Here is a 14787-nt window from a genome sequence, read left to right on the forward strand (position 1 = left end):
TTGGAGGGGGGGCGTGGGAGTACGTGTATAGGGACCTGACTGAGCATTCTGAAGATATGAAAATCATGTGGTGCTATTTCACCCTCATCCAAATGCCACCTATGATTGTTCACAGATAAGCTGATTCCAGTGTGAGTAATTTGCATGAAAGCGTGGGCAGGACAAAGGTTTGAAATAACATTATCCTTCCCTCTGTTGCACACATGGCTTCAGATATCAGGTAAGCAGGCTAATAGGTGTGTTTGATGCTCGTTTATTCTTTGTACTCGTAACAAGATTCACGCGATGTGAAGGAAGTTGAGTCTAATGTCCTCTATGTCCAATAAGCGTTTAGTCATTGCACACCATGCTGCATTGTACCATTGTCAGTACAATCATTTCTGGCATCTCTTGAATTCGCGACTGCTTGGAGCGCCACTTAAATAATCAGCCAACTGCACGCAAAGCAAAGCCTGGTTACGCCGCAGCGTTAACTAGATGAGATCAACGACTTGTAAAAAAAGAGAGAACGCGGTCCGATGTTTCTACGACGGACACATTGCGGTTACAATGAAAGTGAGTCAACGGAAATCAGTCATGGCATACTGTCATCAGGGTAAGGAGTAAGGACGCAGCCAGCCTAAAGTGCAGCCAAGCCACATACACTGGGCAAAGAGAATGCACTCGACTGACAGCTGCAAACACTTAGTGGGCTGCCAAGAACAAAGACAGACAGGAAAAAACACTATCCAGCCCAATTTGGCTATAATGAGCCCACACAACAATGGCTTCCAATACTTTCAATAAGAAGTCAGTCATGACCCCAATTGTGTTTGTCAGAGGTCGACTCCCTGTGATGGTGTGTAACCACAGCAACAAGCCCATCGACAAATGGGTTCCTCATTCCAAGTAGAGCTCGATATCAGAACTTTGACACATGGAAATAAAATACATAGAAACAACTCAAACATCTGTTGAAGTCATTTTTTAAACTGCATAAAGTAAGAAATCATGAAGGTGAGATATGTCTTTTCTGATCGCCCCTTTTCCACTAACATCTGGATTTTGTCTGCAATGGAAACGGATTCAATCAGCAGTCGCTCCCGGGTCAAATGTCTCTGCAGAAGACACTGTGTTTAATCTGCACTGATGGAAACGTGACACCCAGGTGAATGCGCTATTTTGGCAAGACAGCAGGTGAGAGAGTGAATCATTTTGGACTTAATGCACATGCCGTTGGTGTGTGAAAAACCATAACGTTTTGTGTACTAAATATCTTTTTACATCTTTCATATCATGTGCAACAGGGATTTTTTTATTTTGCTTCACATCCTGCAAGATGCAACACTGGCAAGACAGCGAAGTGAGAGAGCTGCTCAGCTTCTAGCATGCTTGCCTAAGGGTCAGCGCAATTCTCATTCAGTATACTTCCAAACAGCTAAAAAACACAACTAAACTCTACCTTCGGGGTCTCTGAGAGTCTATGTGTCTTTGACCCATCTGCTCGTCACCGCAGCACCGGCAGAAAAGTGAGCGTGGGAGCTTTCACCGCTTATTAACACTGAACACGGAGCCTTGTGCCGCCACAGTGCGTGTTAGCATGCGTTAAGGCACAGGAGCGTGAGGTGAGCAAGCAGTGAAGAGGAGCTTCACACAAAAAAAGGAAAGACTAGACGAGTCCCAAGAGGCTGGGAGATGGGCTGAATGACAATTGACTGGCTGTCAACACTCATCTGCATTCGCTTATCTTTCTGGCCCGACACGTTTAGCTGGCAGACAGCCACGGCCTTGACATATGAAGATGTAGCCGCACCGCTCCTGCTCTGAGCTTTGCTTTGGAATAGCTCTGCTCTCATGCAGTATTTACTCGTGTTTCCCCCTAATTGACTCATTGTCAGGGATTGTTATTGTCTGCACTAAGAGACGGCAGAAACCCTCGCAATGGGATCTGATTTAAAGGACAGCTGTGGCTGGGATTGGAGCGCTGGCTTCGATGTGCCCTCCACCAATCACCAACCGCTCAGTTGATATGGTGCTGCTCTGGAAGCAACTGAAACCGCCATCCCCACTCAGACGCCACGGCCAAGTACAGAGCCAAGTATAGAGCGCTGCAGGATAGGGTTACACTTTCATCACACCTATTTAAACTCGCGCCCGCATTTCACAGCCGGACTCAGCGCAGCATGTAAATCATGTAAGCACAGAGAGGTCATGACCCTGCGGCTCAAGTCAAATTTATCATAACAGAATGGCTACTTTAGAGCTACTTAAAGAGACTAAACAGAGCTAAAAGCAGACGTCTGTTGAACCAACGCCAAATGAATACTGATGATGTGTGTCCGCAGGATGTTTACACAGGCATCTGTTTTCTAACAAGTTCACCATATCAACTTATGCTATGTTCAACACATGTTTTTGAATGTTATGAAAGTAGAAAATATAATAATCAGATCAAACTTAAACAGATCTTTGTAAACGTAAAATAGTGGACAGTGTTATTGTGAATGGTAGAGGTAAAATGCCCCTCATTAGCATCATAAATTGAAGAGAAAATGATTTCCTCCTGCCGGTGCGGAAAGGCAGCGCAAGACCTCTTAATCAGAGTCATTCAAGCAAAGAGTCAATAAAACATTGCAATTATGCTCGCTCTTTCAAAATATGAGATGGTCTAATTGACTGTGTGCATTTGAGTAGAACATCAGTATTCCCTCCAGCAAGTTTAATATCACTGATAAGCGGCACGTTGCATAATCATGAGCCTGAACTCCTGAATTGTAGAATGATGTATTCTTCCTGAGCGGCTGGATGAGTGAGCGCGGTTGTCTTTAAGACTTGGATTGTGCCTCGTGCTCACCTTTGTGTGCAGTTTTCATTTATTTCTCTCAAGTGTCTCTTTGCGTCTGGTAATGTTGATCAGAGGCTCGACAGCAGCTCCGTAATAACATCTTCATAATGCCCGCGCCGCTCGCTTGTGGAGGGCTCGCAGTGAGAAGCTGGGGATAATAGTGTGGTGCAGCACATCAAACAGAGCCTGGTCAAAAAGCAAAGCACTCAATATCTCATAGGAGTGAATTTAATGGCCACTGGTTGCTCTGGACTCTTGACCCTCTCCAAGAGGCTCCACGTTAGTCACTCTCCAGTGCTTTCCAATTGAAAGCCAGCCAGACTGGTGGTGAATGAGATTTCAACTGTCTACTCGAAGCGTGGATGACTGGACCACTATGAGCTGCTCATTCTACGAAAGTTATTATGAAAACCATAGATGATTAGGGAAACATATTTTTTTTTTAAATCTTAAATTTTGAGAAAAAGTTCTTGTGAGAATAAAGGATAAATACATTCACTAACAATAAAGCAGCAAGTAGAAACGCTGCACTTTCCGGATACAGATTCTTCATTACCAATCGCACTGTTTCCTAAGAAATGACAAAACCGCCTTGAATATCACATGGTGTAACCAGCTCAATAAAAGTGGCAATTTTCTCCAAGTCTGTGTCTGTGTCGTTCTTTCGACCATTTCTCCCATTTTGTTTTCAAAGTCCTGATAATTGTGATATTGTGGTGCTGATGAGACAGTCATTTTGTCATTTGAGAAACCCTTTACTTATAAAAGGGTTTTATAAGTAAATATCACTTAATAAGATGCTCCCCCTTCTTAACTTTAAAGCAGACAGGCTGATATCCACCCTCTAAAATGACATAATATAATGATGCCATTTCTCATTGGCTTCATATGAATATCTAACTCTAGGAATTAATGTATGGGTAATATTGCTATTTTCACTGTAATGATAATAATTTGAACAAAATTAAGCAGAGAACCCCTACAGAATGGATGTCAGGACATACTGACATTTCAGTGTTAGGGATCTAGCCGACACTGCCTGAAAGCAGCCCACCACTCAAATTTAATATGGGTTTATGTACAAGGCGTCTTGTTTAACATAATGAATATCTAATCAAGCATGAGCACAGGAAAACAATTTCAGCAGAGTAATTGAATGCAGAATTTGTTTTTATACGTGACAAGAGAATATCGCTGCCATCTTGACACAGGAGAGCTCCACCTCAACATTAAACCTCTAAATATGAGTGTAGTCGCCACTTTTTAGCCTTATACCGCTGCTCACCACTAAGGATTGCTAAAATCTGCTATTCTTCATAAACATTAATTTCAAGAAGACGGTCCAATGAGGGATCTCTTCTTATTGCTGCAGGTCATCAACTGCCTGTTATTCCTGCAGAGCTACTGAGACCAGGTTCAATATTCATAATGTACTGCTATCCTCTATTGCCATCTAGTGTTAAAAAAATGTTGCATCCTGGTTTTTGAATATACGCATACACAACAGAACAGAGTTTGGAGGGAATTTTATTCCCGAATATACAGAGATGACAGTTTTATATATTAGGAAAACAAAGAACTGGATTTTTTCAAACTTGAAGATCAATCAAGAGACAGAAACCACATGTAGCAAAGAAAAGTCATGGCAGCCTCACAATGACAATTTATGTGCTGAATAACTAGAATAACCACATCACACACACACATATGCAGAGACTCATCAGCCAGTGACTAAATATGCCACTGTCCTTGAACAAATCAAGTAGCACTTGTTTTCTATTGGTTCACATACAACATATAAAATATTTTACAAAAAAGCTTTGGTGGACCATGTTTACACACTTGTGCATATATAAAAAGGCATGGAAAATGTTTAAATATTACTAGAGCTAAATATAAAAAGGTATAGACTATTGCACAACAGCCAGGAGAGGATATAGAGGGGAGTGATCATTGGAGCAGCGGTCGGCTGTGTTCAGGGTTTTCTGCGCCTGTGAGAGAGAACAGAGTTTAAGAGAAACTCTACTATGTGTTGCAAAGGAAAACTAATGTATCTGTATGAGCAAAGACTTACTTGGTGATTCCCTGATGCTCCAAACCTGGACCCATGTTGGATCCAGCCCTCATCCCCATCCCCACAGCACACTGAACAGAAAACACAAATTGGTAACCAAATAAAGATTCTACATATCTGGATGTGTTTTAGGGTGGACACATTTATCCCTCTAAATTATGCAAAGTTCAATTCATCTCATTAATCCATCTTTCGAAACCAGGACACAAATGCAATAGTAGCTAATGGAGATTTAGCAATATTGTCCCCTTACCCTTGTCTCCACATCAGTCCAAACTCCATCTGATCCATCGCCTGAAGTGCCTTCTGATGATTTCCTCTTGCGTCTACAGAGACAAACGGTGACAAAGATGTTAAACATTATTCTGTAACAGCTGGTTAATCAACAGCTGTTAATCTGCAGTGAGCAGTTACCCAGGTGCTGCGGCAAGCTGCTGTTTCAGAGTCTCGATGTCAGTGAACTGGACAGATTGTCCTCCTCCCCTGGTTTTAAGCACATCACCCTACAAACAATCAAAAAAATAGCATGCTGGTTATCTGGTGTTACCTCTGTCAGTTGATAAAAATATGACAGGTGAGTGAGACGGGTTAAGCGCAGTATGTAACATTTGTCTAAAACAGTCGCTGGATTGCAGCAAATGAATAGCTGCATATTTTGAAAAACCAAAGAAAACAATTTCATCCACTGCAAAAAGACAATCTGCCAAATATTAATAGGAGGGACTAATAGGAGGGACTTCACATGCCTGATGAAGAGCGGGGACATCATCTCCATGTCCGTGAACCAGGAAAAACAGTGACAAAATGGATGGAGATTGTTGCAGTAATAGAGATTGGTTTAGTTTAAAAACCATCAGCTGCAGTACAACTAGTTTTCCTAATCATTTGCTAGTTCCCTCAAAAGAAAACAACTAATATGACTTATATGTTTGACTGAATAAAAATAATCGAATAGCAATTAGCAGGCAGATAAGTTTCCAGGAACATCTTACCTTAATTAGTTGGGTCCTGATCTCGCCATCAGAGGCGATCTCCTGATGTGTTAACACGTATCTGTCGCACTTCGACAGGGCCTTCTCACTGGGTGTAGACACCTGAATAGCATTGGGGATGACGGGCTGCATAACTGTCCCGAGGTCCAGGCTGGATGCAGGTTTATGATCTACCCACTTCTCCCCACCAGCAGAGTGGGAGCGACGGTGCATTGGGCGCACTGGCGTTGTTGTCTGTAAAGATCAACAGATGAACCAACATTAGAGGGGGCGAGGGGGGAGGAAATCATGCACCTTGATTTAATGATTTCGTAAAAGCCACAAAAATGTCACGAAAATGTAAAATGACTGACAAAACTTGTATGAATCCAAATCGCAGAAACCGTGTTAAATTTTCCACTTGATAATGAGAAAAATCTCTGATACTTAAAAAACGTGATGAGGGAAACCAGTTATCATTCTACAACGTCATGCTGCTGCCTGTGGCCAAATCACTGACCATGTAGTTTCTCAGCTTTAGGTCTATATCAAGCGTATTGGTTGGGGAGTGGACTTCTTCCACCTCCCTAGCCCTACACAGAGCACTCCTCTTGGCCTGGCTCACTGAAGGGGCTGCTGGAGACTGTGTTCTTGTGGGCGTACTAGGTGAAGAGTAACCCTGCCTGTCGTCCTGAGAGGAGAAGCAGCTGGTCACCGACAAGGGGCTACTGTTTCTGGGGAGGGGAGAGGTTAGTCTTGGGTCCATCTCTGACTCTTCAAATCTAGTGGCAGTGAAATGCTGAGACCGTGGCACCGGGCTGACATGAGGAGACTCAACTGGGAAATGGGGATCCAAGTAGCAAGACTGCACAAAAGCAAAGGGTTAGTTAGATTGAGTTAGTAATGGAGACACAGAAAGATTACACGTCACCATAGATGGTAGTAAAGTGCACTGCATTCATTCTAATATTGTGAGGATCTGAGGATTTTGTGGCATTTTGGTTGAGAATGAAAGTTATTTTCAAAGCTCAACTCGTCAAATTGATTTATGACCGTTTTTCTCCAAGTCCAAACACTTTTTCCTTAAACTGAGTATTTTTGTGACATGCAGCTGTTATTGGGTTAGGATTAGTTATGTTCAGTGTTGTGTATTAGTGCACACAGAAATTTTTCAAACTATAGCAACCATGTCCTTCAACAATGAATAATACGTAGTGCATCAGTCAATGAACATACAGGGATAGGGGAAGGTGAGGCCGATCTCTTTGCAGGAAGACGCTCGTCTCTGGATGGGCGCTGAGGAGGAGGCTGTGTCTGACGTGGTGGAGGATCAGGACGACCTGGAGTCTTGCCCTCTGTCACGATGGCCTTGAGCTGCTTGAGCTTTTCGTCTTTCACCCACAGCTTGTTCTGCATCTCCATCTGCTTTGCATTGACGCGTCTCTCCTGCACAGCCAGAGGCATAAAATACATACATGACGACTGGGAAAGATGAGGAATGTGAGGTTTCTAAACAAAAAAATCAAGCCTGTAAACAACAGAGTGCTAGATCTGTGTTGTAAGAGGACCAACTCACACATTCTTTCTCCCATTTATGCTGAGTGTCTGAGACGACACCATGAAGGCGCTGCTCCATGCGTCGCTTCTCATTCAGCTCCCTCTGCAGCCTCTGCTCTCTGGTTTCCAGCTCCTGCTGCAGTGAGCGCTTGTCGACCTCATAGGTCTTAGTTGTTTTCTGCAGGATGTCAAACTGAAACAAAAGCATATCAGATATATGAGAAACTATTATAAATAAGTACGCACAGAGGTTTAAATGCTAGTTTCTCACCTTGTGTTCTAGCAACTTGTTTTTCTTCTCCAAGCGTTCGATCTCTGCCTTGTTGGATTGGACGACTTTGTCTTTCTCCATCAGTTTGCCATTTAGTTCATGAATAAAGGTGTCTTTGGAAATGAGGTTGCTGTCCATGTTCTGAAGCGTAGACTTCATCATAATGGCTAGAACATTGTAGAGACAAAATGTGAGCTATGATAACAAATCAAACTATGAGTAAACCTGAACCGTCAAAGCCAAAAGTTGAGGTAGAACAAGGAGACACCTGCTTTGTTGTACTCCTCAATCATCATCTGTCTGATCCTGTGTCTGTTCTGCAGAGCTTCAATCAGCCTGGGCAGGGTGATTTCGTCATGAGGGTCGGTCACTTCAGAGGAGGGCAGAGGTGGGAGACTGGACACCAGGTGGTTTAAAGCAGAGGACAAATCTGCAGAAACAGTCAACATATTCCATAGATTAATTATTTTCAAATATGCCCAAACTTAATTAAATAAAACGAACAGCTTTCGGTTAATTACGACTGCAATTAGAGGACTACATTCAATGTGCATTCATACAAGCAACAGCTACATGCTAGAACTTATTCAGCTGAATAATGTTAAAGTAAATAGAATAAGACAACAAGTCCTAAAGCTGTTTCTGTTTGAATAATGTGATTAAAGCCAGAAATGTAAATGGGCCATGGTTTGACATGTGTGCTGTGTTGATTTGAGATGTGTTTTTCATCAGCTCAATCTGTAAATGTACTTAGATGTTAATTATGCAGTCTCTGTAAATAAGTGTAAACATTACCAGGGTCATCTTTGAACACAAGAGTCTCATAAATACCCAGTCTTGTTTAGCAGTTGAATAAGGACCATTAAGACCATTACCTCTTTCTATCGGGCCACCGCGCTCTTCCAGTTTGCGAGAGAGCTCATCCTTGAAGGCCTGGTTTCTGTTACGGCGGCCCGGAGTGAAGCCCCAGATGGGCTTGTCTGCTGGCCGAGCCACCTCCACCTCCTGTGTCATCTCTGCAAACCGCATTACAAGCTACACAAGAAGAACATTTGTGGGTCAGGCAAAAAAAGGTCTTTGTTTAAATAGAGAAAATGAGACAGTAAAATGTGGGATGAGCCTACCAGGGTTTCCTCGTAGTCGTCAGCCTTGGGATTAACATTAACAACCATCCTGACTTTTCCCTCCCCATCAAAGTAGTTCTTGAACAGATGGGTTACTTTAGAGTCTCTGTAAGGGACCATCTGTAAGAGAAAACTTGTATTACCTAGATGGTCCATCAGTGAATAATATGAGTGTTCAGCTGCAGTGTGACAACTCATACCCTGTTTGTGCCACACATCTGGTTCTCCCGAAGTACTTCCATGCAGGTTCGCAGATTCAGCAGAGACTGATTGATGTTTCCTGCAAGTAGAGGTTGTTGAATCTCACATGACCTCTCTTAAAACCAAATATTACAGGGATAGTTCACCCAAAAAGGAAAATTCATTCATTATCCACTCACCACTATGCCGATCGAGGGTCGGGTGAAGTTTTGAGTCCGCAGACGTTTAGCCAAATAATATGGTGTCAATGACAACGTTTCAAGATGAATTTGATTGTCGAGGCTTACAGACACATGGATGACTCCACAGGAGATGTATGGAGGCATGTTATGTTATTTTATTACGTTGAAGAAGTTTATATTGGTTTTGGCTGCAATGCTGTTTACACCTGCAACTCTTAAAGGCTTTGGTGGACTCATACGTAGATAATGAGTGAATTATCCCTTTAATGTTCAGCTCAACGAACCTGCTTCACGGATACGGGTGCCTTCTGCCCCTGTCCTTCCAGTGCGCTCACTTCCTGCCAAGTCCACCAGGCACAGCTGACTGACCGTCACCTGGTTCTTATCCTGACAAACAAAAACATTTTTAATTCTTAGATTAGTGCTTTTAATTTATCTAAAATATTAAAACAGAGCTGCACTAAACTGTAGAAAAAGAAGATCATTTTCAATTTGAACTCACCTGGAGGATGTTGTCACCATCTGCATCGAGAGGAGCCTGAGCCAGTTTAATAATGAACACACTGTGGGAGCGGCTGGACTCTCTGTTCAGCCGGGTGTTAGCCACCTTTCTCTTCTTCTGACCTGTAGAAACATGGTAAAGGCAAAATGTCAACCATATTTCAGGTTTTTCTGCAGAGTTCACCAAATCAAATGCATGACACTAAGAAATTCATACATGACGTATTTGAGATCCGATCACTCAGACCACAGTAAGAGGTGGTCTGGGATACATTCTTTATACCGTGTAGACGTATATGTGCCATGGGTCTCACTGGAAGAATGTACTCGACGGACTTCCTCTGACACACTTCAGTTTGACAATGAACTGGAAATATTGTTACGTTTCTGTTATGGCCAATACATTGATTTATTTGTGGCCTCCAACACAATATCCACCAAATAAACATTTTCTATTTTGGGACCATTACAAATTAATAAACTAATTTGTAGAACTTTGCACAGAGGATTGTTTCAATCTAAGGTCAGGTGTGAAGTGATTTGCTTAGCGCTTTCCACTTGTGATTAGATCAGATCCTTTCATAATGTATAGAATGCACTATGTATTGATCCCATAATGCATCTTCATATACAATTCAACTACTTTATTTTTTTAGGCTGTTGCTCAGAGAGAAGATTAACTGAAGTCATTTCCTGGTCAGAACCGACCCAGAGGCCAGAAATACCAGGTCAGTCACATCTATGGTCATCAGTGCAGTGTTTCCCTTCTTCCCTTAAATCTGACCCCTTGCAAGTCTAAATGCAGACGTTACCTCTCCAGAACACCTGAAACGTCTCCTCGGCAGACTTGACTTCCACCTCCATACATCCAGCCACGTACATGTTGTGATTCTGATCCTCTCTGAGGATTTTAGACTGAGGTGGTCTACATTGAGAAAATATATACGTTAGTCACTGAAAACATTAAACTGTGTTTTCTAATGCAGCAGATTTGGGAGAATGGGAGCTACTATTAAGTGGGCCAGCCAGGGGAAATAATCAGACAGTTAAAATCATGAAGGGTCATTAAAAGCAACAGACAGCAGGTTTAAAGCCATTCAGGGGCTTTGCCATAACAAGACTATAAGCAGCAGCAGTGGGGGGGTATTCTGATGATTTTTGGAAATGAAGAAATGCTTATCAACACTGGAGACATAACCTGGTCTAACGGACAATGAGCAGCTATGTCACTCAACGTTCGGTTAGTGCCAAGTATTGATATATTTATCCTTTTTGATACTGACTCAACGTGTCAGTAATATTAAGTCTGATACTGTTACAGACATCTGGCATTAACTATTTTTTTTAACCCAATCATAAATTCCTTACTGTAAGGTGACATCTTTTAATTACTTATTCGTCCATCAACGATCGTCATCATGAATAGACTTTAACCAAAGAATATTTGGCGTTCTGCCTAAGTATACATTTAGTTAAATTGGCCTGACATTGCTTGGATTTCAGTTTTGCAAATGATACATAAATCGAATTAAGTTACCTAGATAAAGGATTTGTTATTGACACTATTGTCAGAATTTGAATAAAAAAAGTTATTCAAACCATAAACTGCCCTTTGTTTCCATAATTTGTGTGTTTTCTTTGATTCTTCGACTATAAGGAATAATCAAAACCATATAGAACATATCTGTATGTTTGTCTCCAGTGTTGACAACATTTCCTTTACACTCTATTTGTGTGTAATAGGGAAATTTAATCTAAATCAGGCGTCTACTCTGATTTTTGAGTGTTCACTGTTCACATACATGAACTCAGTGTTCTGGCGCACAGGTGTGCCTCCACCATTCCACCTGATAAAAAGAAAAGATCACAATTGCATCGTCCAGCTATTCTAAAAGAATCGCCACTCAAAACCTAAAACCTTTTTAGGTTCTTAACAGTTAAAACATGCTGACGACACATACATATTTTCTGAATAATATCACGTTCAATTTACGCTGTCTGAACTTACTTTGGCTTGATAACATCTTCCTGAGTTTCCTCCAGGAGATCGTAGATGTAGTTGTTGTAGATCTCTACGTAGGAGACGAAGACACTGTAGCTGCTGTCCTCGTCCACACCATCGGTTTTATAAGCCTCCTCCGGCTGAATCATGTCAGCAATTTCAGGATCAATTTTTTGTCTGAAAGGAAAGTTGTGAATTACATGTTACATGTCATATTATAATGAGAAATGTTACATTATAGCAGTTCACTGCCTTTCCAGGGTACAGACTTACCTGGAGGAAGTTGTTTTAGGAGCAGGCAAGTTGTTTTCCCGTCTTTGGCGCTCCAACAAAGCATCAACTTCATTCTGGATCTCCATTCCATTTTTATCATCTGTCTTAAAAACCTGAATTAACGGGAGAAATTACATAAATACATGTACAGATTTAATCAAATTAGGTGGTTTTACAAAGATGGATTAACACGTTCTTGAGTACTACTCTCTTACATATCTTTTTGTCTGGTACGGGCCTATACTGTTGAAGATCATGTCGAGTGAGCGAGGTAGAAGTCCACCCTGGCCTGGAGAGCCAGTCATGGTAAACGTCTTTCCGCTTCCTGTCACGCCATAAGTGAAGAGCAGTCCTGCAACAATCAATCAAATAATCAGCTCCCCAATATTGTCTACAAGCTGAACAATTCTTGGTACCTGTGCATATTTATAATACATTTTAAAAACCCTGAGGTGGCAGCAGAAAAAAATACATTAATATATTAAGTGAGCAAATGTGGCAGATGGCTGCAGCTGTGGTCTCTCAAAGCATATACTTATGTGCTGTCATCAATAGTGTTGTTAAATTTACTGAAGAGTGATAAACTGGCCATGATGGAAGATGGAGAGACATATAAAACTTGGACGACAGCTCAGATTTCTCCCTGATGATCCAATGTGCAGTGAATGTCGGATCATCAGTTTCAGAAATTTACAGACAATGGTTGGACATAGACAAAACCCAAAGAGGCGTGGTGGAAAGAGTTGCAAACTCTAAATGACAATCTGAAGGGCTGTTCAGAATTTAAATACTGCTTTTCTGTTTTGAAATAGGAGCAGTGTGGCTTTGTTCTTACCATTTTTTCCATGGATGAGGTCTTCAACAAGAGGTTTGGCCACATGCTCAAACAACTCAATCTGAGATATTGAAATGCCAAAGACTTTTTTGAAGGAATACTGTGTCTGGAAAAGCAAACGAGAGAGACTTGTATAATTCATCACATTGAAGAATGAGGCTGGCGTTATGTTTTTCTTGTTGTTGGTGAATCACATACAAAAAGCTGCGTTATATATAATAGTCTTGATTGAAATCTACATTAAACAGTAAACGATGCCAAAAATATATAACAAATAAAGGTGTTTGTACTTGTACAAAATGGGGAACAAAAACGACTCCAGGTACATGGTATATTACCTCTTTGTACTCTCCATTGCGGTTTGTTTTGAAGCCTTCGGGGGCATGCAGTTGGATGGTGGTGCTGCTGATCACATCAATACAGCACTCCTCATCCTCCACGCCCAGAGGACGTACACGACAGTACACCTGAGTAAGAAGTTCTGTTAAATATACTCCAGCTGAACGTAGTGATTTATTCCATAATTGCAACTTTTGGATAATTAAGATAAAATCATTAACAAGCTTGACCTTAAAACTACCACTTTCAAAACACTCACTTATCATCTCACAAGTATAATGAAAGCTGCAGCTTGCATTGTCAGTTCATTTTTTAACATTTCATAGACACTCACACCAACTGGGTCTTTCTGGCTGCTGGGAGGGTTTCTTGGAGGCCTGCGGGGGGTTCTCCCCTTCCTGAAATCAAAAACACATTTATTAACAGTTGGGTTTTTAAGTTCAAAGAAGGCAATTTGAAGACCTCTACATAGGCAGGTGGAGGTTTACAACATTTCTGTACTTATATTGACTTTCATAAACTTAACAAATAACAATGAAGAGATCTGCCACGGTAAGTTTATTGAAAGACCTTTTTATGTTTCATTTATTATTGAGGATACATTAATAGCCCCTTCCAGTAATATACCCAGTCACGAGAACCACATTGTTGGAACACATGGATTCTACATGTAAAGCTATGAGTTACACACAGAAACCATCATCATTGTCTGCAGCAGACACGAAACACATTCAGTTTAACATTCATTCATTAATATAGACATTTAAAATAATGTTTGTATGCTTTTTGGGGACATTGAACAAAAGCTTTTGGGGTCTTGAATACCCACAGATACGCTGTTGGTGTTAGCATTCAAAGCCGTTGGCTAAGCGGCCAGTTAGCCAGCGGCTAACGATACGAGCTAAGCTAGGGGACTTGTTTGTATTGTCGTTATAAGCTCGTCAACTGTGAATGAAACACTCGAGTCACTAACGAGCTCGTGTGTGAACATGTTTATGAAAAGACAGATTCAAAACAGGGAAGGTTTACTCACGCTTGTCTGTTCATCGTGATCGGCTGCTTGTTATGATTTTCTACCGGTTCTGTTCCTACAGGTTTAAAATTTCCCTCCGCCTCAAATCACGGGACCTTTTCAAAACGAGCCGGCAGCAGCCAATCAGATTGCAGTACACCTAATACGTATTTCCGCTTCCGTTTCACTTCCTACCCTTCTACAGAAACTGCAAAGAGGTCGGATGTGTCGACGCTCATCAGATGAAGTGAAACAGAAGTACAGACCAACAACAAACAACGACAACTGCAGTGTCATCAGTTATGTTTTTTTGTATAATGTCATATGATATCAATTCATTTTTTTTAGTTGAGGTTTGGTTAATTTTTTTAAGTTGCCTCCAAGTCATCTAGTTTGGTATTATTCCAATTTATTATTTTTGATATAATTGGTATTTGAGCCTATCATGTGATCAGGTCTTAAATTAAACTAGAGTAAAAGTTAACGTAGTTAATGCAACTAGCACTCACATCAATACATCATGTTTGATTATATGTGCTGCTTAAGAAACTTCAAATTTACCATCTTCCTCGTTATTAATTTTATTAATATTATTAGTATTATCATTGATGTTTGCAGTGG

The 14787-nt window shown here is 41.2% G+C and overlaps 1 protein-coding gene and 1 non-coding gene across 4 annotated transcripts; both read right to left on the bottom strand.

Annotated features, from left to right (window-relative positions):
- Positions 1 to 4335: 4335 nt before the first annotated feature.
- Positions 4336 to 14293, bottom strand: kif23 (kinesin family member 23). Of its 3 annotated transcripts, XM_062390870.1 has the most exons (24): positions 14188 to 14293; positions 13489 to 13552; positions 13154 to 13282; positions 12816 to 12921; positions 12196 to 12332; positions 11981 to 12093; positions 11714 to 11884; positions 11508 to 11552; positions 10518 to 10630; positions 9707 to 9828; positions 9489 to 9591; positions 9022 to 9101; positions 8822 to 8941; positions 8573 to 8732; positions 7966 to 8127; positions 7698 to 7864; positions 7446 to 7619; positions 7106 to 7315; positions 6390 to 6734; positions 5891 to 6124; positions 5313 to 5401; positions 5152 to 5224; positions 4899 to 4969; positions 4336 to 4815 (listed from the first exon to the last, which is right to left on the bottom strand). In XM_062390870.1, exons 1-24 carry the CDS (start codon positions 14199 to 14201, stop codon positions 4800 to 4802), a joined length of 3018 nt encoding a protein of 1005 aa, XP_062246854.1. In that variant the 5' UTR covers positions 14202 to 14293; the 3' UTR covers positions 4336 to 4799. The 3 variants fall into 3 exon arrangements, with proteins under 3 accessions (XP_062246854.1, XP_062246852.1, XP_062246853.1); XM_062390868.1 differs by lacking the exon at positions 6390 to 6734; XM_062390869.1 differs by lacking the exons at positions 6390 to 6734; positions 11508 to 11552.
- On the bottom strand, positions 10366 to 10462 carry LOC133956018 (Z30 small nucleolar RNA). The gene has a single exon (XR_009921056.1). It is a non-coding gene; the product is annotated as a Z30 small nucleolar RNA (small nucleolar RNA).
- Positions 14294 to 14787: the final 494 nt, after the last annotated feature.

The sequence above is a fragment of the Platichthys flesus genome, chromosome 6 (assembly GCF_949316205.1).
Source record: "Platichthys flesus chromosome 6, fPlaFle2.1, whole genome shotgun sequence".
Classification (NCBI taxonomy): Eukaryota; Metazoa; Chordata; class Actinopteri; order Pleuronectiformes; family Pleuronectidae; genus Platichthys; species Platichthys flesus.

What these genes read in the sequence shown, in the direction of transcription:
- kif23 (XM_062390870.1), bottom strand. An exon ending in CACCCGTATCCGTGAAGCAG is followed by an intron (nt 9,102 to 9,488) that starts GTTCGTTGAGCT and finishes CTCTACTTGCAG; the next exon opens with GAAACATCAATCAGTCTCTG. An exon ending in AGATGTGTGGCACAAACAGG is followed by an intron (nt 8,942 to 9,021) that starts GTATGAGTTGTC and finishes TTTCTCTTACAG; the next exon opens with ATGGTCCCTTACAGAGACTC.